The sequence below is a fragment of the Callorhinchus milii genome, unplaced genomic scaffold (genome assembly GCF_018977255.1).
Source record: "Callorhinchus milii isolate IMCB2004 unplaced genomic scaffold, IMCB_Cmil_1.0 Scaffold31, whole genome shotgun sequence".
Taxonomy (NCBI): Eukaryota; Metazoa; Chordata; class Chondrichthyes; order Chimaeriformes; family Callorhinchidae; genus Callorhinchus; species Callorhinchus milii.
Genome location: NW_024704772.1, coordinates 2119077 through 2142565, shown reverse-complemented (window position 1 = coordinate 2142565; position 23489 = coordinate 2119077). Strand labels below are relative to the sequence as shown.

Here is a 23489-nt window from a genome sequence, read left to right as displayed (position 1 = left end):
TGGTACAGCGCCTTATCTCGACGTCTCAGAGCGCTTCACAGAATGCACTGTAAAGTGTAGTGGCTGTGCATTTTTTGTGGGCGAAACGCGGCAGCCGCTTACGCACGGCGGCGTCCCCACAGACAGCCGTGGATTGAAGCGGCCGACTTATTACTGTCCCTTTTTCTTGAAGGCTTATGATTATCAGGCGTAAGGAAGTAAGGAAACTTGCCCAAGGTGTCGCCCCGACCCGCCGGGAACCGAACCCCCAGGCCTCTCGCGCGCGAGGGCCAGGGCTCCGACCACTGAGCTACGACATTGTCGGGAATCTAGCAGCTTGTAAAGAACGTGGGACATCACGTCTAGAGAACGTCGGGAGAAGGAGGGCGACGAGGTCGGTGATGGCCGACGTGATTATTAAGCGCGTCGTATACACAGGCAACAGAATCGTACACTCCGAAGGAAAGGGCACTTTATATATATATATGTACATATGTACACTGTTTGCGTGGGGGGAGGATAAGGAAACAAATCGCTTTTAAATTTAAAGTGCTTATTAATATCACATAGAATTATACGGAACATTACAGGTTTGAGCCCGACTGGTTCTCTTTTTTTTTAAAAAAGAAAATCCCTCTTTTTCCATTAGATCCTAAATTTTAGGCTAAGACTGGGTGGAATTTCGGGCGGAAGACATCAAACAATCTCTCCCCACTCCCCCCCACCACCCCCCCACCCACCCCCCCCCCCCGTCCAACTCCGAACACCAGTCCACCAGCCCTCGGTGAGGTGTGACTGTATAAGAGCGAATCTTTTGGAACACAGCGTGAGAACGGTGACGTTATTTGATGTACCCCCTTATCACGTCTTCGAGACGTCTCAAAGCACTTCACAGGATACACTATAAAGCGGAGTGACTGTGCATTTTGTGGGCGAAACGCGTCCCCCGCCCCCCCCCCCCTCCCACACCCACAGGTTGAAATTGCCCTTTAATAGAAACAGACAGAAAACCCTTAAAAGGGGCGTTGGGGTGGTGGGGGGTCTAACTTGCTGTGTTTCATATTGCGGGGTCTTAAAAGGAATCAGAGTGGTGCGAGGGGGGGGGGGAAATCCGGCATTAAACCCCACCGAAACCCCCACAGCAACTGCCCTCCTCCCAATGCGGAGTTTCGAGGGGCATTTTAACTGGAATTCCTTCTCAAGAGACACTCCAGAATAGCCCCCAACCCCCACTGTCGTTTTGTCATCCGGTTAAAGGCCCCCCCCATTGAGAAAGGATCCAGGGAAAGGGGCGGGTAATTGGCTTTGAGGTACGGATCAGCCGTGGTCTTCAAGAATGGCGGGACAGGCTCGAGGGGCTGAATGGCCTCCTGTTCCTACGTTCCTATGAGAAGATCGGCCGGGTTTGTAAACACGGATTTGTCAGCCGGGTGGTAACAGGCGGGAGGGAGGGTCACCGTGGGGGTGGGATTCGGAGCCACACAGCGAGTGGTTGGGGGGGGGGTGGGGGGTGGCTGTCAATTCAGACCAGTGTTCATAGCGCCATTGCGTGCTCCAGCGAGGGCGGGTGGTACCCGGGTACTGAGGCGGAGGTCAGAGCCCAAGGCAAGGAGCAGCTTGGGAGACAATGTGCGCGCGCGCGTGTGTCTGGGGTGGGGGCGAGGGATTAAAATGGAAGGAATGGAGATGAAGTGACCCGTTTTCCCCCCCTCTCCTCCCATCGAGTCGGTCACCCGGTTGACCAAAGCAAAAAGATTGAGTGACTCCACAGGCGCATCCGCCCACCATTATGCCGCGGTTTGAGATGAAGCCACGATGGTGAGAAGAGGTTTGAGATACATCACTCTGGGCTCTAGACTACCCTACAAAGGGGGAGTTAAGCGATCAGTGCAGGCGAGAGGTCCACGTACCATGACAACGATGCAGTGATCAGAGGAGTCGGGTGTAATGAAGACACGGCTTAGACGTATTTCTCAACGGTTTGGTTTTTTTTTTGCTGAGTGTCGAAAGCCACAACAACAAAAAACAGGCCATTAAAATTGCCGCTTCGACACACACAAAGGGATTCTTTTCTCCCAGTTTTCATATGATGCCAATCCTCTTCACCTTTCTGATTCCCCCTTCCCAACCCCTTCCCCACCTCCCACCCCCACCGCCCCCCTCTCTCTCTCTCTCTCTCGTTAAAGGCTGTTAAGACATTTTGGTATTTACAACGAGAGGTGTGTTTGGATCGTTTGGGGCGGAAATGTGATGTGAATAATAATCCTCGCGTTGTTAATCCAACGTGTTGTTGATATAGCGCCTTATCACGTCATTGAGAAGTCTCTAGAAAGAGGCAGCGAGAGAGAGGAGAGGCCGGGGAGGGAAAGGGGAGAGGAGGGAATCTCGATTTGCCTTCGGCCAAAGAGTTGAGCTCTCATTGCCCGACAAAAGAAAATGGTGTTAGTTTTCCCAGGTCACGGGGAGGTGGTGCCTGAGCAAACTGAGCCCTTCTGCTTTCTGTAGCCTCCGGCAATCCCCATATGCTGTCGTCTCACATCCTTTCTTTATCTTTAATCGTTGACCGCGCGATGATTGGAGCAGACACTCTGGGTCGCACGAGAAAAAAAGTCTGGCGTTACCTAACGGTCGTCTGGGGGTTGCGGGGGATACACACTGAAACCTGACCCTTTGTTGGGAGTTTACTTCTGCTTCCCTGCTCTCGAAAACAGGGCAGCCCAACTGGCGGCCCGCGGGCCACATCCGGCCCTCAGGCAGACTTCAGCTTCCCCTCCCCTCCCCACCCGCGCCTCCCTTCCGTGACCCGCAAATGCTACGTTACCGTCTTACGTTTCTGTCAGGGAAACACAAAAATATTGCTTACTGCGGGCCATTTCTCAAATAGGGCAGCCAAAAGGTTGGACCAATCGGCTATATATATATATATATATATGTGTGTGTGTGTATATATATATATTATATATCTCTATAGATAGATATATATTTTGTTGCTGTTGTTGGGGCCTTTTAGGGGCTGATGCGACAACAAAGCAGGCGAGTTACACGGTAACTTCCGTCTTGCTGTTCGTAGACAAGTGGCGTTGGGGTTGCCTGTATGGAAGAGCGGGGCTGAAGATCTCCGGGAGGTGCTCGATGCTGTATTGCCTCTTATTGGCGAACATATGCCTTCGCCCAATGGGTTGGGTCGAGTCCCAACCCTTGTAGCTGGAGTTGGACAGAGGTTGAGTGTTCGATTTGGCGACTTTGGTTTTCTGCGCCAGCGGAGCGGCGGTGGGTATGAACCCCCGGGGGTCTTTCAAGACCGGGGGTCCCTCCTTGCGGTGCTGGCTGACGGAATGGTAGAGGGAGGTCCCCGGGGGAGGTGGGAGGTCCATCACCGGGTAGCGCTTAGCGAAGAAGTCGTCCGTGGCCGTTTCCGCTGCAAAATAAGAATTTCGGGAGTGTGTGTTTCTTTTTTAAAAAAAAAACGTGATTAATAACCACAACCTCGCGTTTGACGCAGCGCCTTATCGCGCCTTCGAGACGTCTGGACAACTAAATCCACCGCGTGTCCCGTGGGCGCGAAGCCGATCGTTTCCAAGAGGCGACGGCCAAAAAAAAGAAAAGGCTGATTTCCGGTCATCTCTTACGGATTTCTTCGCAAGGAATCCTCGTGTGGAATTCCTGGTGAGCTCCACCACCCCCCCCCACCCCCCGGAAGTCCGGAAGAAACGGGCTGTTCTTCCAGAAACCTGGTGGCCACCGCCCCCCACCCACCATGTCCTGCCCAGGAATCGAACCCAGGTCCTCGGAACTAACCAACTATGCGAATGGTCTCCACGGGGAACGTCAGAGGTGCTATTCATTCCGCACTCACCTACTGCCTTCAGGGTGGCGTATTTATTGTACTCCTGGCCCTGGTGGGGTGCAGAGGCCATGCGATGGTTGATATTGTTGTGGGGGTGCGTGAGCCCCATCTGGGACACAAGGGGTGATGTGACTCCTGCATTATTCAGGTGCGGTTGTTCTGTGTGGAGGTGGGGGTGGGTGTGGGGGTTGGGGGGGGAATGGGGGGGAGGGAGAGGGACGGAGGGAGAAGGAATAAAAACAGACAGACACACTGAGCGAGGTTCAACATACGGAAAGTCCGGAGTTTCTGATCCCGGCGCGGATTCATTTTGGGGTCTGACCCTCGCGGGAACCCGTCACCGTTAATTAAGAGTACACCTGGAAAATCCTAGAGACAGACGGTCGGAATGGAATGCACTCTCTCTCTCTCTCCCTGGTTACCTAATTCCAGAGAGCCAAGGATTAGGGGGTTGGGGGTGGGGGGGAAGCCCCAGAGCCTCAAAACCCTAAGCAACGTTGACCGTAAAGGGTAGTGACCGAGCAATTAGAATGGGTAGAAAAAGGAAGTCCATTTTGCACGCAGCGATGCCCCGCAAACAGCCGGAAGAGAATGACCAACGTTGTCTGGGGGAATATTGACCGGACTCGATGACCTGACCTACACGACGCTTCGCCTTCTTCGGATGAAGTGCGGAGAAAGAAAAGGACTTGTACTTCTAGAGGGTCTTGTCGCCTCGGAAAGGTAACTATCGGTTGGGAAGAGACCGAGGGCTTCTCCCTGGGCCCTGGCCAACGACCCTTCTGGTGTATCGGACCAGTTGATGCTGACTCGAGGGACTTTGCCGAACGAAATTCCGCGGCCGCGGATCGGAAAACGTTATTCCCGATTCGCAAAGCTGGCGCAGCGAGAGAGAGAGAGCGAGAGAGAGAGAGCGAGAGAGAGAGACAGCGAGAGAGAGAGAGAGAGAGAGGGAGGAGAGAGAGAGAGAGACAGCGAGAGAGAGAGAGAGAGAGCGAGGGAGGAGAAAAAGAGCGATATAGACAGACAAGGGCAGGAGAAGAGAGACAAAACAGCCTCAGGCGCGACGGGAGAGCGAAGCGTGAAGCCGCTCGCTTTACACTTCCAAATCTAATTACAGAAGCCGGAGTTTTTTTTCTCTCCCTTTTTCACCCGTACACCCAATCAATTAAATCACCGAAGCAATTAGAGCCATTGTAACGAGACTCACTCACCGAACCAACCAGCCCGTGACAGCCCCGGACCCCCCACCGCCCGCCCGCCCCACCACCACCGCCACCCCCCACCCCTCGGGGTCGCAGCTAACCATTTCATTTCCTTCCTGCCTTCCTTCTTTCCCTCTGTGGCGTTTCCCCCCCCCACCCACCCCGTGGCTCAGCGGTCAGTGCTCTCGCGCACCCGCGAGCGAGAGGGTCCGGGTCGGGGCGAGAACTTTTGGGCAGGTTTCCTTACGCCACCCGCGTGCGTGCGCGTGCGCCCACGCGCCCAGGTAGGAACCCCCCCCCCCGGTTGTTGTTCGATCGGCGGATCGCGGGGGTCAAAGATTCCTTAATCGGTGCGCAATTGGGGTTTCGCCCCACAAAACGATGGCGTCAATTCACTTGGCCCGTGACGCGCTTGGAGACGGCTCGAAGGAGACGGCTCGAAGGCGCTGAGTCAAATGCGAGGATGATGATGACGACGATGATGATTACTTATTTCCACCGGGTGTGTTCTAACGGGTGACCAAAGAGTCGAGGTACCATTACGACGTCTCATAACGTCTTAAAGAAATAATAATAATAATAACCATTAATAATAAGAATAAGAATAACCTTGGAACGTGATCCAGGGCCTTCTCGCATCGTCGAGACGTCTCAAAGCGCTTCGCAGGATACACCGACCGCGCTGTGGAGTGACTGTGTATTTATTTCGAGAGGCTCAGAGGTCGGACAACCCTCGGTCGAAGGCGACCTTAGAAAAGGTTCTGGGATATCCGTTCTGCTCACCCGTAAAGCGTGCAGTCTGCTTTGTGACGCTGATTCAGGAGGGCAGGATGTCAGACAGGGACCTCAGCCCCATTGAGAAGGGGGACATGATCCTTCCCTTGAAGAGGCTCAGGGCATTTCCACTGCGCGTGAAGCTTCGGGGATATTTAACAGACTCCGACGAGAGGCACTGCAGAATCCTGAGCTGCCAACAAGGCCGGAGATGCTAATAGTAATAATAATAATAATAATAATAATATAATAGTAACGATCCTTGCATTTGGTTCAGCGCCTTTTCACACGTCTTCGAGGCGTTGTGAAGCGCTTCCCAGGATATTCCCGTCAGGTCAATCGCCTGTGAAGTTACCTTATCTCCTTATCTCGCCTTGCAGACGTCTCAAAGCGCTTCACGGGGTTTGCTGCAGAGCGAAGTGACTGCCTATTTTGCGGGCTGCGTAAGTGCTTGCTGTTAATCCGCTCGATAGGAATTACATCCTGTGAAGCGCTTTGAGACGTCGCGAAGACGCGACGAGGCGCTGTATCCACTGCGAGGATTGTTCTTGTTGTTATTATTTTTATTACGATGCGCGGTGCCTGCCCCGAATCCCCACCGTCGCTGTGGACGGGACGAGATAGCTCCCGATCGGGCGCAGAAATGAACTTGCCCTCCGGTCAGTTCTGCCGGATAATTCCATCGATCTCCTTCCTCCCGATAAATTAATTACTTGTAGTGACATTGCTCCTGTGGGGTCTGGCCAAACTGGGTCATCTGAATGCCCTGTTTGAGATCCCAACTGAGATCCAGCACCAACGTGTTGTCTTGGGTAAGTGTCCTACAGCTCAGCGGTCAGACCCCTCGCCTCACGAGAGAGAGAGAGAGACCCGGGTTCAATTCCCGACCGGACGAAACACTGGGCAAGTTTCCTTACTCCACACACGCACACACGTGTTCCTTAGCAATAGTCGATCGGACGACCGCTTTCCGGGGCTAACGATTTCCTCGAAAAAAATAATAATAGTAATGAATCGGTCGCTCAATCCACGGCCTTTTGTGGGGACGCCGGTGTCGGGCAAGAGGCGTGCGGAGCAAGGAAAACCTGCCTGAGGTTTAAGATCCTGCGGGGCTATTGGAAAGAACTTGGTTGGGGGGGGGTGGGGGGTGGGGGGGGGGGGATTGATCCTGGGGTTCGGACCGACGGGTAAAACCGGTCACTCGCGTCGTGGCGATGTGTGGGGACGTTGCTGTGCTCGAAATTGGCGGCTTCGATTCCGATTCGAAGCGCTTTGAGATGGGTCGGAGGCAGAGACGCAGTGGGGGACGCGCAGGAGACTGTTATTATTCCTACTTGACAGGTTGTCATTTACACCCCGAGTGCGCCAGCGCCTCTGTAAAAATAGCACTCCGAGCATCCGCACCAGGTTGAATGTCTACCGAGCTTTTTTTTTTCCCTCGTCGATATGGCAGCGAGCCACACGGATCGAGTGTCCCTTGTTCACAAATCCCCCTGTGGCCTGACATGACCCTCTTTTTCCCCCCCTTCCCCCCGAAGTCGAAAGAACAACCCGGAGAAATAAAAAAGGACTGAGGGGCGCAGACACCCCCATCTCTACACCCGACGGCACATCCCGCGAAGCGCTTCGAGACGTCTCGAAGACGCGATAAGGCGCTGCATCGAACGCGTGGGTCAATAGTGTCGCGACTATTATTATTTCGCCGCTGAAGAAAGCGCGAGTGATTGCTGATTGGATCCGAGAACGGTCACGTCAGGGAGCACGAAGCTGGAAAGCCAACGCGGGTCGAATTTTAGAATGACTTCCGGAACGCGCTCCGTAGTTCGGCTGCAAAACGTAACAGTCGCTGCGCTTTCCAGTAAATCCGGCGAAGCGCTGCGCGGTGCCTCGACGACCTGATAACCCGCTGCGTCGAAACGCAGAAATTATTATTTATTACGGTCAAGAAACCTGAGTCGGAGGCTCTTTCTAGTCATTGAAAGTTTGCCGCGGGACTGGGTTCCCATCTGACTTGCTCGTGCCTTCTTGACACAGCGCCTTATCACGTCGTCGGGACGTAGCTCAGGGGCGCGTGGAGTCAGGGAGCGGTTTTTTTTTTTTTTTTTTTTTGCAAAGCTGCGTATCTCGTGCGGCGTTTCGCCACCGATTCAAACCGAATTTTTGGCTTAAGAGGTCCTGCGAAACGGGCCCCGAATTTGGAAACTTTGCAGAGGGCTACTGCTCCGAGAGAGAGAGAGAGAGAGAGACGCAGAGCGAGAGAGAGAGAGGGAGAGAGAGAGAGATAGAGAGGAAGGTTGTGCAGAGATTTAGAGGAGCGCCGGAGCCAAGAGCTCTGTGTGGGCTGTGGGTTTGGCAGATTTACCACTGAGGAGACGTGTAGAAATGGCTGAGCCATGTGTTGGATTACGCACAGGTGAGCAGAGCACCTGCGGTGCGTGAGAAGCACAGACCGTGAAGGGTCTTTCTCTTTAATCTGAATTAACCATCTGATTCCCCGCTATTAACCCACTCCCTCTCCTGCAGTATGTGGGTTAGAGCGCTCGCCTCGCCAGGGAGAGGAGCCCGGGGGTTCGATTCCCGGGCGGGGCGTCAAAATATTACTATCATTATCTTATTAATATGAGTGAAATGCTTTCCAATCGTGAAAGGGAAGCGCTCCGGGGGTTAGTGAGGGGTGGGGGGTGGGTGGGCGCTGTAGAAATGCAAGTTGTTGTCGATTATTAACAGGCAGCGTAGTCCAATTGCCTGATCCTCCGAAGAAAATGGGAGCGGCGGTGAATTTGAGGTACATGCCTCAGCTTCAAGGTTTAACGGTGAGTTCCTTTCGTCATCGGGACGTCCATCCCCACGTCATGTGCGAAGACGTTAATCAATCTCAGCGTTCGCACTGATGGGAGTCTGTTCGAAATATCTATTACCCTCGACGAGGACAAAGTTATTCGGTTCTCTGCTCGTGCTCGAGGCTTGCCAATTTGATCTCTCTGCCCTTTGCTCACTCTTTGAATTAAATAACCTTCGCACGTTATCTCTCTCCATCGGGAGAACGTCTGAAAAGGTTTGAACGACGTCCCCGCTCGACCTCTCCGCGTTCAGCAAAGGAGCGGCAGCTCCAATTAGGTAATAACGGTCCTGACAGCCCTTGCGTTCGACGGAGCGCCTTAATCACACCTTCGACGCTCTCACTCAAAGCGCTTCGCCGAATCTACCGCCCAGTGACTGGACCGCGTACGTCGTGGGCGGCGAACCGCGGCGATTGCCGGCTCCCAACGGCGCGCGGCGGCGAACCCAGTCGTGGATCGAGCGGGCAGGTGTTTTTTTTTTTTTTCGGAGGGACGATTACCCCCAGGAAAATCGACTAACAACAGGGTTCCTACTTGCTGCTGGTGAACAGAGGCGCGCGTGGGGCGTGCGCGCGCGTTGTGAGGCGAGATACGGCGAAAGGTTTATTATTATCCGCTCAGCGATGTTTTTTTTTCCCCCCTTCACCCTTGAACTCCCTCTCTATACAGCAGCATCTGTCATTGCCTCTCTCTCTCTCTCTCTCTCTCTCTTTCTCTCTCCATTTCGTCAATAAAACTGCATCCGTTACACCAATAACGGTCCTGTCCACGCACCCGCACGGACCCACGCTCTTCTTCTCTCTCTCTCTCTCTCTTAAGCCCCCATCGTTTGGCCGTCACGCCTCCTACGGCGCTCCAACACGGCTCTCAGTGTCAATGTCAGAGAGAGGCACTGTCCTTCGGCTGAGACATTTGTCGTCTGTGTCTGATCTGGCGAGCATTAAAACTCCTCTGACGCTCTTGGAAAAAGAGAAAGGAGCTTTTCTCTCTCTCTCTTTCTCTCTCTCTCTCTCTCTCTCTCTCTCTCCCCCACCCCCAGCGTCCTGGCCACACAATTCCCCCCACCCCTACCCCCAGATTAATTGGTCATTCACGCTGCCTTTCTGTGATAAAATGGCTGATACACTCACGTACAACGACAGTCATTTACGCTTGAAATTTGCGTAAAAGCATTTTGACACAATAAGGGGTAAGTTCTCTCTCTCTCTCTCTCTCTCTCTCTCCTCTCTCCCTCTCTCTCTCATGCACTCTTTCTTTTTCTTTTCCTTCCTTCTTGGGAACATAGGAACAGGAGGAGGCCATTCAGCCCCTCGAGCCTGTGAGATCATGGCTGATCGGTACCTCCAGTCCGGTTACCTGCCCTTAACACCCTGACCCAACAAATATCTACCTATCCTTTCTTGCTTCCTTTCTTTCTCTCTCTCGATTTTTTCCCCCTTAATTGCTCTCGATATTTCTTCCATCCTCCCTACCTCCTTCCCTTCATCTCGCTATCCCCAATCCCTCTCTTTACCCCCCCCCTCCCTCTCTCTCGCTCTCGCGCTCTCCCCCTCTCTCGCTCTCTCTCGCTCTCTCTCGCTCTCTCCCCCTCTCTCTCGCTCTCTCCCCCTCTCTCTCGCTCTCGCTCTCTCCCCCTCTCTCCCCCTCTCTCTCGCTCTCTCCTCTCCTCCTCTCTCCCCCCCCCCCCCTCTCCCCCTCTCTCCCCCCTCTCCGCTCTCTCCCCCCTCTCTCCCCCTCTCTCGCTCTCTCTCCCCCCCTTCCCCCCTTCCCTCCCTCTCTCTCTCTCTGTGTTGCAGCCAGTTTGATCGTCACTCCGGGTACTGCGAAGTGTAAAGCTGCCATTCTAACCTCTCGTCCTGGCTCGGCAGGCGGTGCGCAACGTGTGAAACTCAAGCTGCTCTCTGCGCCCACAGCTTCTTGAAGGCACCAGAGCCACAATAATTAACAGACGGCCAAACGCTGGGGCGAGAGGACGCTGAGAGCCGATCGCCCCAACCATCCCAAGAGGTCCGAACGGACCGCCAGGGTTAGGGAAAGTGTTGCACGGCAAAAATTTCCGTCACGCCAACCTCACGCCATCAAACCCTGGTCGTAGGAAAGCTGGCAGGAAAGATTAAGGGCATCGCTTGCCCATCGTGGGAACCAGACTGATGATTTTTTTTCCCCCTTTTCTCTCTCTCTCTCTCTCTCTCTCTCTCTCTCTCTCCGGTCAGCCGGGTGTCTTGACACACGCGGAAACCCATCACCGGTTGCTTGAGAGTCTCCGAACCAATGTTGGGATGGTTGGCTCTCTCTCTCTCTCTCTCTCTCTCTCTCTCTCTCTCGCTCGCTCTCGCTCTCTCGCTCTCTTTCTCCCTCCCTCCCTCCCTCCGCCCCTCGCTTACCTAATTCCGAAACCTGGGAGCCCAGAGTGTGCGATGGGGGTTCTCGAAACGCTGCACAGGCGTTACTGTAAAGCGTAGTGACTGATGTAGATAGAAAGAGGCAGTTAATTTGCACACAGCCATGAAGGGAATGACCAATTTTATCTGGGGGGGGGGGGTAAAAAAACGGCTGACCGGACTCGATGACTTGCACGCCTCGGTGGACACTGACCTGCTTCAGGTCCTCCGCACTTCTTGCCCCACCGTTGGCAGTTGGACATCTATGCCCCCCCCCCCCCCCCCACCTCTGGGACGCGAAGGGCGCTATTCAAGCGTAATATGTCGTTGTCGTCGTTGTCGTTGTCATCGTTGTTGTTGCTGCTGCTGCCTCGCTTGTAGAACTATTGCTGACCCCCCCCCCCCACCCCGCCCGCCCCCCCGCCATTGCTAGCCCTCGCTCAGGCCTGCTTACCTGTGCCGCTCCTCGACGATCTGCTCAGGCTGTCGTTGATGGGCACCTGCACAGACCCAGGCACCCCGTCCCGTTCGATGTAGTCCATATTTCCGTGGCCCTGTTGCTTGAGGAGGTCAGTGAGGGCTCTGCAAAGAGAGGAGACAGAGAGAGAGGGGGGGTGTTAATAGCGAGAGAGAGAAGAGAGGCCATCAATAGCGCGAGAGGGGTGTGTTTCAATTAATATTAACTGTAATAATATTAGTCATTATAATCTTATATAATACTGATACATATAATATTAATTATTATATGGATCTTAATACATAACTACGAAATACCACCACTATAATACGATTAGTATAATTAATACTGTAGTACGATAGCGTTAATTATAATGCTGATAGTACTAGACCCGCTCCCCCCAACCCGCTCTTACCCCATCAGCCCTGCACGTGTTTCCATTGCACGTACCTATCCAATTCCCTTCGGAAAGTTAGCCCCTGAATCCGCTTCCAGCGCCCCTTCCTGGCTGTGCGTCCGAGACCGCAACAACTCAACTGAACAGCGCACTTTGGGGTTCGGATCAAGTAAAGAGGGAGACATTGATTGCACACGTCGACGAGGAGTCAGTCAGCGGAGTCGCACTGATCCGAAAGGGGGAAACAACCAACAGAGCAGAGATGTGGGGAGAGGAGATTTTATTTTTACGCACAGGCCACGTTGTTCGCCTGTCAACTGCCCGACCTGGAAATTGCACAGAGGGAAAATTCCTGTTCGTTTCGGACAGGGAACGAGATAAAATATCGGGAGGGGAGTAATGTGAAAGGCGGGAGAGAGGGAGAGAAGGAGGGAGGGAGGGAGGGAGGGAGAGGGAGAGACTCAGATACAACAACAACTTGCACTTATATAGTGTCCTCCACGCAGGGAGCTAATATAGAGGGAACGAGTGAGGAAAAGGGGGAGAGAGAGGGAGGGAGAGAGGCTGTTAGAGAGAGAGAGAGAGAGAGAGATATGGATGAAACCCTATGAATAAAAGAGGAAGACGAATGGGCAGATGAGCGCGAGACAGAATGAAAGAAGTAAATGATATCGGGGCCATAAATAAAATATATATTCCTGGGTGTGGGTGGGTGGGTAACGGTGGGTGAAGGGACAAATGAGACCCTCTCTCTCTCTCTCTCTCTCTCCCCCGGTTCTGGCTGCGCGATGCTCGACAGGTCATTTATTTTGGCTGCAATCTAATATGTCGCTCTGTAGCCTTTGAAGAGAGGAAAGCGATGGACCCCATTGGGGCTACTTTTGTCTGTCTGACACAGCCGAGGCCTGTGGGGTGAGCTGTGATGATGATAATAATATAATAATAATAATAATAATAATACTGCTTGCATTTGACACAGCGCCTTATCGCATCGTCGAAGACCTCTCAAAGCGCTGTCTGGGGTATAAAAACTTCGAAAGGCGCCGTAACAACTGCAGAGATTCTGCGAAGCGCTTCGAGACGTCTCGGAGACGTGACGAGGCGCCGCATCAAGTGCAAGGATTATTATGTGTAATAACGCATAGGCGTGTGAGTGCGGGTGTATGTTGTGCGCATGCGTGTGTATTTCTTTGTTATGCATACTTGTGTGTATTTGTATGTGCGTGTGTATGTGTATATTTGTGTGTGTGTGTATATATTTGTGCGCTTGTGTGTGTGTATATTTGTGTGTGTGTATGTGTGTGTATATTTCTGTGTGTGTATGTGTGTGTGTATATTTGTGTGCGCGCGTGTGTGTGTATTTGTGTGTGTGTGTATTTGTGTATGGTGTGTATGTGTGTATGGTGTGTGTGTGTGTATTTGTATATGGTGTGTATGTGTGTATGGTGTGTATGTATGTGTGTGTATTTGTCTGTGTGTGTATGGTGTGTGTGTGTGTGTATGGTGTGTATGGTGTGTGTGCGCGTGTGTGTATGTGTGTATGGTGTGTGTGTGTGTGTGTGTATGGTGTGTATGGTGTGTGTGCGCGTGTGTGTATGTGTGTATGGTGTGTGTGTGTGTGTATGGTGTGTATGGTGTGTGTGCGCGTGTGTGTATGTGTGTATGGTGTGTGTGTATGGTGTGTATGGTGTGTGTGCGTGTGTGTGTATGTGTGTATGGTGTGTGTGTGTGTATGGTGTGTATGGTGTGTGTGCGCGTGTGTGTATGTGTGTATGGTGTGTGTGTGTGTATGGTGTGTATGGTGTGTGCGCGTGTGTGCGCGGCTGTGCATAAATATATTGCCAACAAACTCCTTCACAGCAATTATTCTCAGGTGTGGTGACATTTGTCGGCAACAACGGCAGAGACTCAGTAGACAGCAACGTCCCACATTGAGGAGAGCGAGTAATGTATCTGGGGATTGATGGCCAGGACACCAGGGGGTAGGGGGAAACTCTCTCCCTCCCCACCACCCCCTCTTTTTTTATTAAACGTTGCCGTGGGATCTTTAACACCCACTTGGACAGACACAGATGGGACCTTGGTTTGACGTCTCCCCTAAAGGACCACCTCTGACAAAGTACAGTCCCTTCCCTTCGCTCCCAAACCCCCCCCCACCCCACCCCGTACCGTAGCCAGGACACCTTCCCACCCCATCCCACCCCTTGTCCAGCCCCGCGGGGAGTCAGTCTGGACGACGAGCCCCCCCCGGAGTGGGGCTTGGGATAGAGAGAGAGAGAGAGAGAGCGAGAGCGAGGGAGAGAGAGAGAGAGAAAGAGAGAGAGAGAGAGAGAGATACTGAACGTATGTAGAGAAGTAAACGGAGATATACACAGAGGACTCAGATTGACGGAGGGATAGATTGAGGTGGACTGACGGAGAGAGAGAGAGAGAGAGAGAGGGGGGGGGAGGCAGCTGGACGGAGATGTGAGCTGTTGTGGATTCACGCAACGCGACACTTGCTTTAGAATCGTAACCCACTTGATATTTGTCACTTAAAAATAAACACAGGCCCTTCCGGGCACGTTGCATGCGCGCGGGCGGGTGCGCGTGCAAAGGGGCTGCCGCGTTCGCTTATTATACACACAGTCGCGACGCTTTGCCGTGTATCCCCCGTGAAGCGCTTTGAGACATCCTCCGGCCGGGAGAGGCGCCGGGACCGGAAGCCGGCGTTACGAAATCCGCCGTGTACGCGTCTGTGTGAGGACGCGCTCGTGTATCTGTGTCTGTGTGTGGTGTGCGCGTGTGTATATGTGTGTGTGCATGTGTGTATGTGCCCGGGAATCGAACGCCGGTCCTCCCGAAGGCACAGTCGAAGAGGAAGGTCTTTCTTAGACGGGACTTGGAGGAGGCAAGAGAGCGGGGTGAGGCGGGGGGATTGAGGGACGGAGGGTGGGGGGCGGGGGGGGTGGGGGGGTGGGGTGGGGCAGAGATGCAGCTAAACAAAGTCACACTCTGAGCCCCCACTCTGAGTACGTTGGCTTTTTCCTCTCGTAACAGCTGGTTCGTGGGACACGGACGTAACTCAGACGGGGTTCAGGGCATTAATAGTTAACGCAGTCGCTATCACCCCCATTGCCTTCGTTGCAACGCACGTGAGACCCAACACCATTGGTGTTAATGAACACATCACACGTTCCAATTGACGCCCTTAGAGAGAGAGAGAGAGAGAGGGGGGGGGGGTGGGGGGTGGGGGGACTGTTGAAATTCCTCCCGTCAGACCACTCGCTGTCTTACAATGTAATGTTGCGCAGAGCTTTACTCTCTCAAAATTGACCACCGCAAAATACCCCCCAGTCACTACGCTTCACAGCGTATCCTGTGAAGCGCTTTGAGACGTCCTAACGACACGGCGGAGGTTATCTCCGTCCCCGTCCCCCCTCCCCCCCCCGGCTCCGAGCAGGAAAAAACCCGGCGAGCGATATTCCTGGGGGCGCTCGCCTACGGGGTCGGTTACCTCGGCCCCAGGCCTCGCGCCGGCCGGGCCGACGGATCTCGCTCGAGCGTTCCCAAAATGGGCGAACGTTCCTCCTCCAATCCTCCCCTCCCTCCTCCCCTCCCTCCCTCCCCGTCTGTCCGTGAGAGCCTAAGGTGTTCGGGCGCGTGTTGGATCAGGAGGGGAGATAAACGCAGCCGAGCGATAAGCGCAGATGACCGATAATCCCGGTATCTCGAGGACGTCTCGGAGCGCCCGGCGGGATACCCCGCGCGGTGGACTGGCCGTGTGCTCTTGTGGGCGGAAGGCGGCGGGGGAACTGCGCCCGGGTGGAACGAGCCACCCAATTATTGCTATCGTATTTTTTTTGGGTGGGGGCGGTGGGGGGGGGAGAGAGGAGGGGGGAGGGATGTCCTCCACCCGGAAAAAGCGATCAGCAATCGATCAATAACTCTGAAGGGAATCGGACGTATATTCTGTGGACGAAAGGCGCTGCAGCAAATGTAAACTGTTGATATATATATATAATAATATATTATAATACATACATATATTATTATAGTATATGTATATCTATACACACACATATGATCTGTTAAACACACTCTTGATGTGTATATATATATATATATAGTCCTCAGTGTGTTCCCCTGAGTCTCAGCAATAAGATTTCAGCGATTCCTTTGCTTCCCGGATTCCGTTGCTCGCGATCGCACATATTATTATGGATTTACACACTGCGGAGGGCACCGACTCTGTAACCTTGTCGGATCCCCGGAGTCTTGCCTCCTTATAATTGGCGTTGAATTCTCCGTTGAGAGCTGAATGTGAGACAGGCGAGGAAGGCACTGTGCGTCTTCAAGGGGACGACGGATAAACCTTGACTCGTCTGACCCTTGAAACACTTCCCGCTCACAGCCACAGAGCGATTGAAATCCCCAGCCCTTTCCTAGTCACTCTTAATAATGATAATAATAATAATAATAATAATAATCTAAGCGTGAGTCCCTTCCGCCTGTGCCAGGAATCCACACCAGGGCTTTTGGCAGCCGTGTAAATAGCGTGTACTGTGCAAAGAGGCAGTGCCTCTGCGATCCGTGTGCCCGGTGACACGCTTCACTCTGACACGCGCTCCGTCTGAACACGTTAAGCACGCGCCAACGTTCAGCTCTCGATCCCGTTTGCTTTCGCTAACTGACTGCACGTCCGTGCGCGTGCGCGTGTGCGTGCACGTGCGTGTGCGCGCGTGCGGTTGGCTTCGTTGCCCCAGGGAACACGCCGGTGTAACTCCCTCGTGTCCTGACTGACAGCCCGTTACCCCGTCCAGCCCCTGACCCGCCCCAGGACCTCACGCCGAGGAACGTAGAAACATCCTCGCGCTCGACACAGCGCGTTATCGCGTCGTCGAGGCGTCCGAAAGCGCTTCGCGGGACAGACACACTGTGAAGCGCGGTGGCTGCGTGTGTTTTTGTGGGGGTGTGGAGTGAGGAAACCGCCTCGGGTGGGAGAGGGAGAGAAAAAGATATGTAAAGAGGGAGGAAAGAGTGGAATATATAGAGAGAGAGAGAGAGAGAGAGGGAGAGAGAGAGAGAGAGAGAGAGAGGGAGAGAGAGGGGGGGGTTGGGGAGAGAGCGAGAAAGAGCGAGGGGAGAGATAGTGAGAGAGAGCGATAATGAGAGAGAGAGAGAGAGAGAGAGAGAGAAATAGAGAGAGAGTCTATTGATATGCAAAGCCTATTTACTGTTGTGTCCTCAGCTACGGTTGTGCCAAAGGGATGAATGACCCAATGTACAGAGCATTCGCAAAGGACGAAGAGCGAGACAGACTGCACTGGAGGCAACATATCGCAGGCTTAACCCCCCCCCACACCCCCCCCACACCCCCCCACACCCCCCACCCCCCCCCACGCTCAGATTTTCTCCCCAGTCAGTTCTCGGGAGGTCTAACATTCAGAGAGTTAATTTCGCCCACAAATATACGGTCGGTTCACGTTGCGGTCTATGCCGTGAAGCGCTTTGAGCCGTCAGGAAGACGCGCAAAGCGCTGCAGCGAATGCGGGGATTATCATTCCTCCTGTTGTTATTAATTTGACGGCGTTTCGGCTTGAAACACAGCCCCGAAAACATCACGCGGAAAGAGACGCGCACACTGAGAGAGAGAGAGAGAGAGAGAGAGAGAGAGAAGAGAGAGACAGATGGGTGTGAGAAACCAAACATAAAGAGCCTAACGTGGAATGTGACGGCAACAAATGGCTATCACATCGGGAGGGCGTCCCGCGGCGCTTCAGGAGATATCCGGCAAAGCGTAGTGACTGTGCGTTTGGTGGGAGAAACGCGGCGACCAGCGTTCCCGGGAAACAGTCGGGGAGTGAGCGACGGAATTAACATCACCGCAATTTTTCAACAGGACTCCAATTTGCAACGGGAATCGAACCCTCGCTCCAACCGCCGACACCCTACAGGACTCCATGATCATCATCATCATCATCATCATAACATTAGCAACAACAACTTACACTTGTGCAGTGACTTCACGTTGGATAGAGGTCCCCAAAGGGGTGCACGGGGAAAGCAACGGACAAGTAGACGTCTGGGGTGGGGGTGGGGGTGGGGGTGATGGGGTTGGGGGGGGTTGGGGGGAGTCTCTGCTTTCCTACCTGGACATGTTCATCTCGGTCTGGGGTCCCTGCGACTTCTCCAGGCCCAGTTTGGTGAAGATGCCCACGAGGACCATGATGGCCACCACCCCGCAGATGATGTAGACGATCATGTTGGTTCTGTCCTCGTCCGGGTCGTCCCGGGGTTCCTCCACCTTGACGGGGGGCTTGCCGGTGTTGGCCCAGTTGGGGGTGTCGTAGTTGGTGCAGGTGCTCTGGTCCAGGCGGTCGTGGAAGAACTCGCAGCAGAAGCGATAGCCGCAAGTGCCGCAGCAGTGGAGGTAGGTGCCAGCGTTGCAGTTGAAAGGGGGGTCCCACTGCCCCATCACGTCGTAGTAACCCCGGCACTTGTCCGTGTTGCTGTCATCCTCCGTGACCTCCTCCGACGCGGGGGCCCCCGTGGCGTTGGGGGAGTAGGTGGTCCCGGCTTCTCCCGGTTGCCCCCCTTTGCTGCTGTGAGCCCCGGCCCAGATCAGGACCTGCCCCGTCAAAATGTAGCCCCAAAGTCCCACCGTTAGGCGTAACTCCATGGAGTCACGGGGTGCGGGCCGGGGGGGGGTGTGGGGAAGGGAGGTGAGGTGCTGCGGGGGGAGGTGGGGGTGGGGTGGTTGGGGGGTGGGGAGGGCTCCGACGGATGGACGGACGGTGACTGACTGACTGGTTGACTGACGGACTGAAGCTGAGTGATCGAGTCTCGAGTCCGTGGAGAAGTAGCACCGAACAGATTCCTTTCTCTCTCTCTCTCTCTCTCTCTCTCGTTCCTCTCGTTCGAGCGCTTCCAGGACCCCACCGAGCGCGAAGGGCTCTACATAAATGCAAGTTGTCGCTGCTGTTGTCGTTCCTCCGAGTCCCCTCCGAACTCCGCTGGGAAAGCGAGATTTTTTTCAACCTTCAAAGCTCCGCCCGCGTGTGCGTGTGCGCGTGTGTGTGTGGGTACATATGTGTGCGCGTGCGTGCGTGTGCGCTTGCGTGTGTGCGCGCGCGTATGCGTGCGTGTACATATGTGTGTGTCTGAGCGACCATGAAACACAGTCCCGCTTCCCCGACGTTCCTGATTTTCTGTCGCGCCAAACTGCAGGGAGAGAGGAATAAATCACATCACTCACTGTATCCTGTGGTTATAGGACGACACGTACACACACACACACACACACACACACGCGCGCACACGCACACACGCACACACACGCTGCCGGTCAACGTCACGCCAACACACAGTAACACACGCCTCGCGTCCGATACAGCGCCCGATCGCGTCGCCGAGACGCCTCGAAGCGCTTTCGCGGAAGCTGGAGGAGGAACGCGGAGCGACCGCGTGTGTCTCGCGGGCGAAGGGCGGCTGCCAACCGCCCGCAGCGGCGTCCCACCATCGAGCCGCGGAACGAGTGACCTCATTTCATTTGGTGGGGGGACGGGGAGACGGGGAGACGGTTAGCGAGGAAAACCGCGCAAGAGGGAAACTCCCTTTTCTTTTCCAATTGGCGCCGCGGGAGATATTTAACGTCCACTTGAATCGGGACTGTGGTTTAACGTCTCATCGGAAAGACAGGATCCATCACACCTCATAACCATCAAACAGCCTCAAACCTGTAAGGAATTAGATGAGATTACTCAGGCGACACCCAATTGGCCTCCGGGTTTCGCCCGCAAAATACTTGGCTTCGCCGCGAGACGTCTCGACGACGCGATGAGGCGCCATATCGAACGCGAGGGGGGTACCGGGAGTGTTACGGTTATTTTACTCCCCGTCCCCCCCAGCGACGGCGGAGACCACTACATCAGGAGGAATTGGTCAGGACACTTGGAGAAGATCCTTTCTCTGTGACGGAAGCCTCTCCGTCCCACTTGAGCGGACACACAGACGAGACAAGAGCTCTGTTTGGCTTCTGAGGACCTCCCGGGTCGAGGGGGTTTGAACTCACAACAGTCACTACACTGCTTGAGTTTCCTTAATCCGGGACACTTTACCGAGCAGCGGTGAGCCGATTGGATGCCGGGCGGCTTTCGAGGGGGTAACAACCCCTCCGCAAAGGCGGTCGCTCGCTCCACGGCCGCTGTGCTCAGTTGTCAGCCACGCGGCGATACTCCTGATCCTCGCGCTCGTTGCAGCGCCTCATCGCGTCTTCGCGACGCCTCGAGGCCCTCCCGCGGGATAGTGAGTCGCTCGTCTGTTTGGCGCGAGCCCAAGCCTCCTCGCCGCTGAGCGAGCAGAGCGCACGGGCTGCTCAGCCCGTCGCCCCTCGGGCGGTGAACTCCGTCGCCATCCACCTGCCGCCCCAAGCGACACCGGCGCGGGCCGTGCTTCGCTGGGCGCGCCGTGCGCCAACAGCCCTCGCCTTTTCACGGAGCGCCTTTCGCATTTTATCTGTCGGCCCCGGGAAAGGGAGAAAGAGAGAGAGAGAGAGAGAGAGAGAGGGAGAGAGAGAAATGTCCTTCTCTTTTCTAACAGCTCCGGGGGGGGGTTCTTCACCGTCCACCCGCGCAAGCAGACGGGACCTCAGTTGGTACTATAGCGAAGGACGAGGCGTTCTTCGTGTCTGATAGACATCTGCGTAAGAGCGAGGGGTGGGGGTGCGGGTGGGGGTGCGGGTGGGGTGGGGGTGGGGGGGAGTGGGACTGGATGTGTGGCTCTTTCTCCCTCCGCGCTGTAATGTTCTATGATTCCGTAAGAGCGCAAGTGCTGAGGAGGGAATTTACTGTCGAGCGTAGTGACTGTGTGTTTCGGAGGCAACTGCGCGCGAGGCAGAAAGCCACAAATAAATGTGAACAGATGTTTTGTCTGGAGGATTGACAACCGGCGCACCAGGAGATGGGAGTACAAAGAGAATGTGTTGGTGCAAATGCAAAGCGAGAGAGACATAGAGAGAGAGAGAGAGAGAGAGAGAGCGAGAGAGAGGGGGAGAATGACAGACTGGTGGGAGGGGGGGGGGGGGTTGAGAGGTGGGGGGGTTGAGTGAGAGAGAGAACGTAAGCGAGAGAGAGAGAGAGAGAGAGAGAATGAGGGGTGGGTGGGGGGAGAAGGAAAGAGTGGGGAAAAAAGAAAGAGCGAGAGACAGACAGACAGACAGACAGAGAGAGAGAGAGAGAGAGAGACGGGTGGGGGTGGGGGGGGTGGGGGGGGTGGGGGGGGTTGGAAAGAGAGTAAAAAGAGAGATGGGGGAGAAGGAGCGCCAGAGATGTGTCTCTCGCGGCGAAGTCCTAACGCTGATTTTATGCCGTGGTTCCGAATTGATCGCCGCGGCTGTTGGTGTGGGGGGGGGGCACTGCCCTGTTTTTGCCCCGCGGTCGACCCACTTTACCCCCGAGCGGTCCGCGACGTCTCGGACCGCGTGCCGAGGCGCCGGAACCAAACGCGCATGACAACAACAACAACAACAACAACAAGATTCCAGTTATAAAGCGCCTTTCACGTCGGGAGGACGTCCCGAGGCGCTGGACAGTTGGGTCGGGACCCGAGCATTGGGGGGGAAATGGTCAGGGTGAGGGGAGGGAAGGGAGGGAGCGAGGAGGGGGGGAATGGTCAGGGTGAGGGGAGGGAGGGAGGGAGCGAGGAGGGGGAGATGGTCAGGGTGAGGGAGGGAAGGGAGGGAGCGAGGAGGGGGGAAATGGTCAGGGTGAGGGAGGGAAGGAAGGGAGGGAGCGAGGAGGGGGGTATGGTCAGGGTGAGGGGAGGGAAGGGAGGGAGGGAGCGAGGAGGGGGGAAATGGTCAGGTGAGGGGGGGAGGAGGGAGCGAGGAGGGGGGAGATGGTCAGGGTGAGGGGAGGGAAGGGAGGGAGCGAGGAGGGGGGAAATGGTCAGGGTGAGGGAGGGAAGGGAGGAGCGAGGAGGGGGAAATGGTCAGGGTGAGGGGAGGGAAGGGAGGGGCGAGGAGGGGGAAATGGTCAGGGTGAGGGGAGGGGAGGGAGGAGCGAGGAGGGGGGAGATGGTCTGGGTGAGGGGAGGGAAGGGAGGGTGCGAGGAGGGGGGAGAGAGTCGAGAGGGGAGCTGAAGGCTCGGTCAAAGACCCTCACGGTGGAACCTAACGCCTGGTCAGGGTCGTCGAGGAGCCTCGAAGACACCGTAAAGTGCCGCCACTGCGTCTTTACGCGTCTCTCAACGCCCGACGAGTGCCAGGAACGTGATCGTGACTGTCGTCGGCCATTTATTTATTACTGCGACGCAAATCCCCGTTAATCCCCCTTCAAGCGAGCGTCTCGGGCAGGAGTCGCCGCGAGCTGCAGTGTAGTGACTGGGTGTTTCGCGCCGGACGCGGATCGTTGCCGGGGGTCCCCACTTGGCTGTTTTCACCCTTTTATCTCTCGATCCAATTGCGAGTCGTGGTTGACGCGTTGATAGGGATGTAACGCTAATGTCCTGACTGGGTATATCAGTGGCGGATTGGGGGGGGGAAAGGTTGGTGAAAAGGTTAATAATAATGATAATAATAATAATAATAATAATAATAATAATAATAATAATAATAATAATAATAATAATAAAAGCCCTTCCCACGAGGGCTTTGTCTTGTTAACCGGAGCCACGTTAAGTGCCTTTGCTGACAATTCCTCGTTGGAACCCGTTTCCAAAGGATTTTAAAGGGGAAAAAAAAATACCAAATCCTGCGCCGTCTTAAATTAAATTTCAAGGCAACGGCTTTCCAGTGGTGTCGGAGCAGTGCCTCAAGTGTCCGGTGAGCAAAGGGCGTCTGAAGCCAACTCTCTCTGTTGATCTGTGGCTCAATTTCTCTCTCTGCCCTATTAATCGTTCATCCGACTGCTCTCTCTCTCTCTCTCTCTCTCTCTCTCTCTCTCTCCGTCTTTCTCTCTGGTCTTCACCTCCTCCGTCTCTGTCACTCCTTTGCTCTCTCTCTCTCTCTCTTTCCGTCTTTCTCTCTGGTCTTCACCTCCTCCGTCTCTTTCACTCCTTTGCTCTCTCTCTCTCTCTCTCTCCGTCTTTCTCTCTGGTCTTCACCTCCTCCGTCTCTTTCACTCCTTTGCTCTCTCTCTCTCTCTCTCTCTCCGTCTTTCTCTCTGGTCTTCACCTCCTCCGTCTCTTTCACTCCTTTGCTCTCTCTCTCTCTCTCTCTCTCTCTCTCTCTCTCTCTCTCCTTAATCCCCCCCTCGGCCTCTGTCGCTCTCTTGCGCGCGGGATCCCACCGGGGCTGACCTCCCGGTTTGTGGGAGGCGGCCGCGCGCGGAACGCCTGCCGCGTTCGCCCACGAAAACGCGCGGTCACCACACTGCGCGGCGATTATTGTGAATCGCTCTGAGGACGCTGGACAAGTTCTCGGCTTTCCTTTCGCTCTCCGTCTTGTAGACGTCTCTGTCTGTCTCTGCCTCTTCACCGCCACAAAGCATTAATTCAGATTTTTGAGGCACTATTGATGCGGCGACGGTACGAATCAAAGAGTCATCACTCGATCACGTTAAACAGCTCTCGCTATTACGGAGCTCTATTTATCTTTCTCCTGCGCTTCCGCCCACACCAACACCTCTAAC

At 54.7% G+C, this 23489-nt stretch overlaps 1 protein-coding gene across 1 annotated transcript; it reads right to left on the bottom strand.

Annotated features, from left to right (window-relative positions):
* Positions 1-2977: 2977 nt before the first annotated feature.
* Positions 2978-18541, bottom strand: LOC103191454 (protein shisa-9-like). The gene is made up of 4 exons (XM_042344931.1): positions 18012-18541; positions 11481-11608; positions 3836-3985; positions 2978-3397 (listed from the first exon to the last, which is right to left on the bottom strand). Exons 1-4 carry the CDS (start codon positions 18539-18541, stop codon positions 3018-3020), a joined length of 1188 nt encoding a protein of 395 aa, XP_042200865.1. The 3' UTR covers positions 2978-3017.
* Between the last annotated feature and the right edge of the window lie 4948 nt (positions 18542-23489).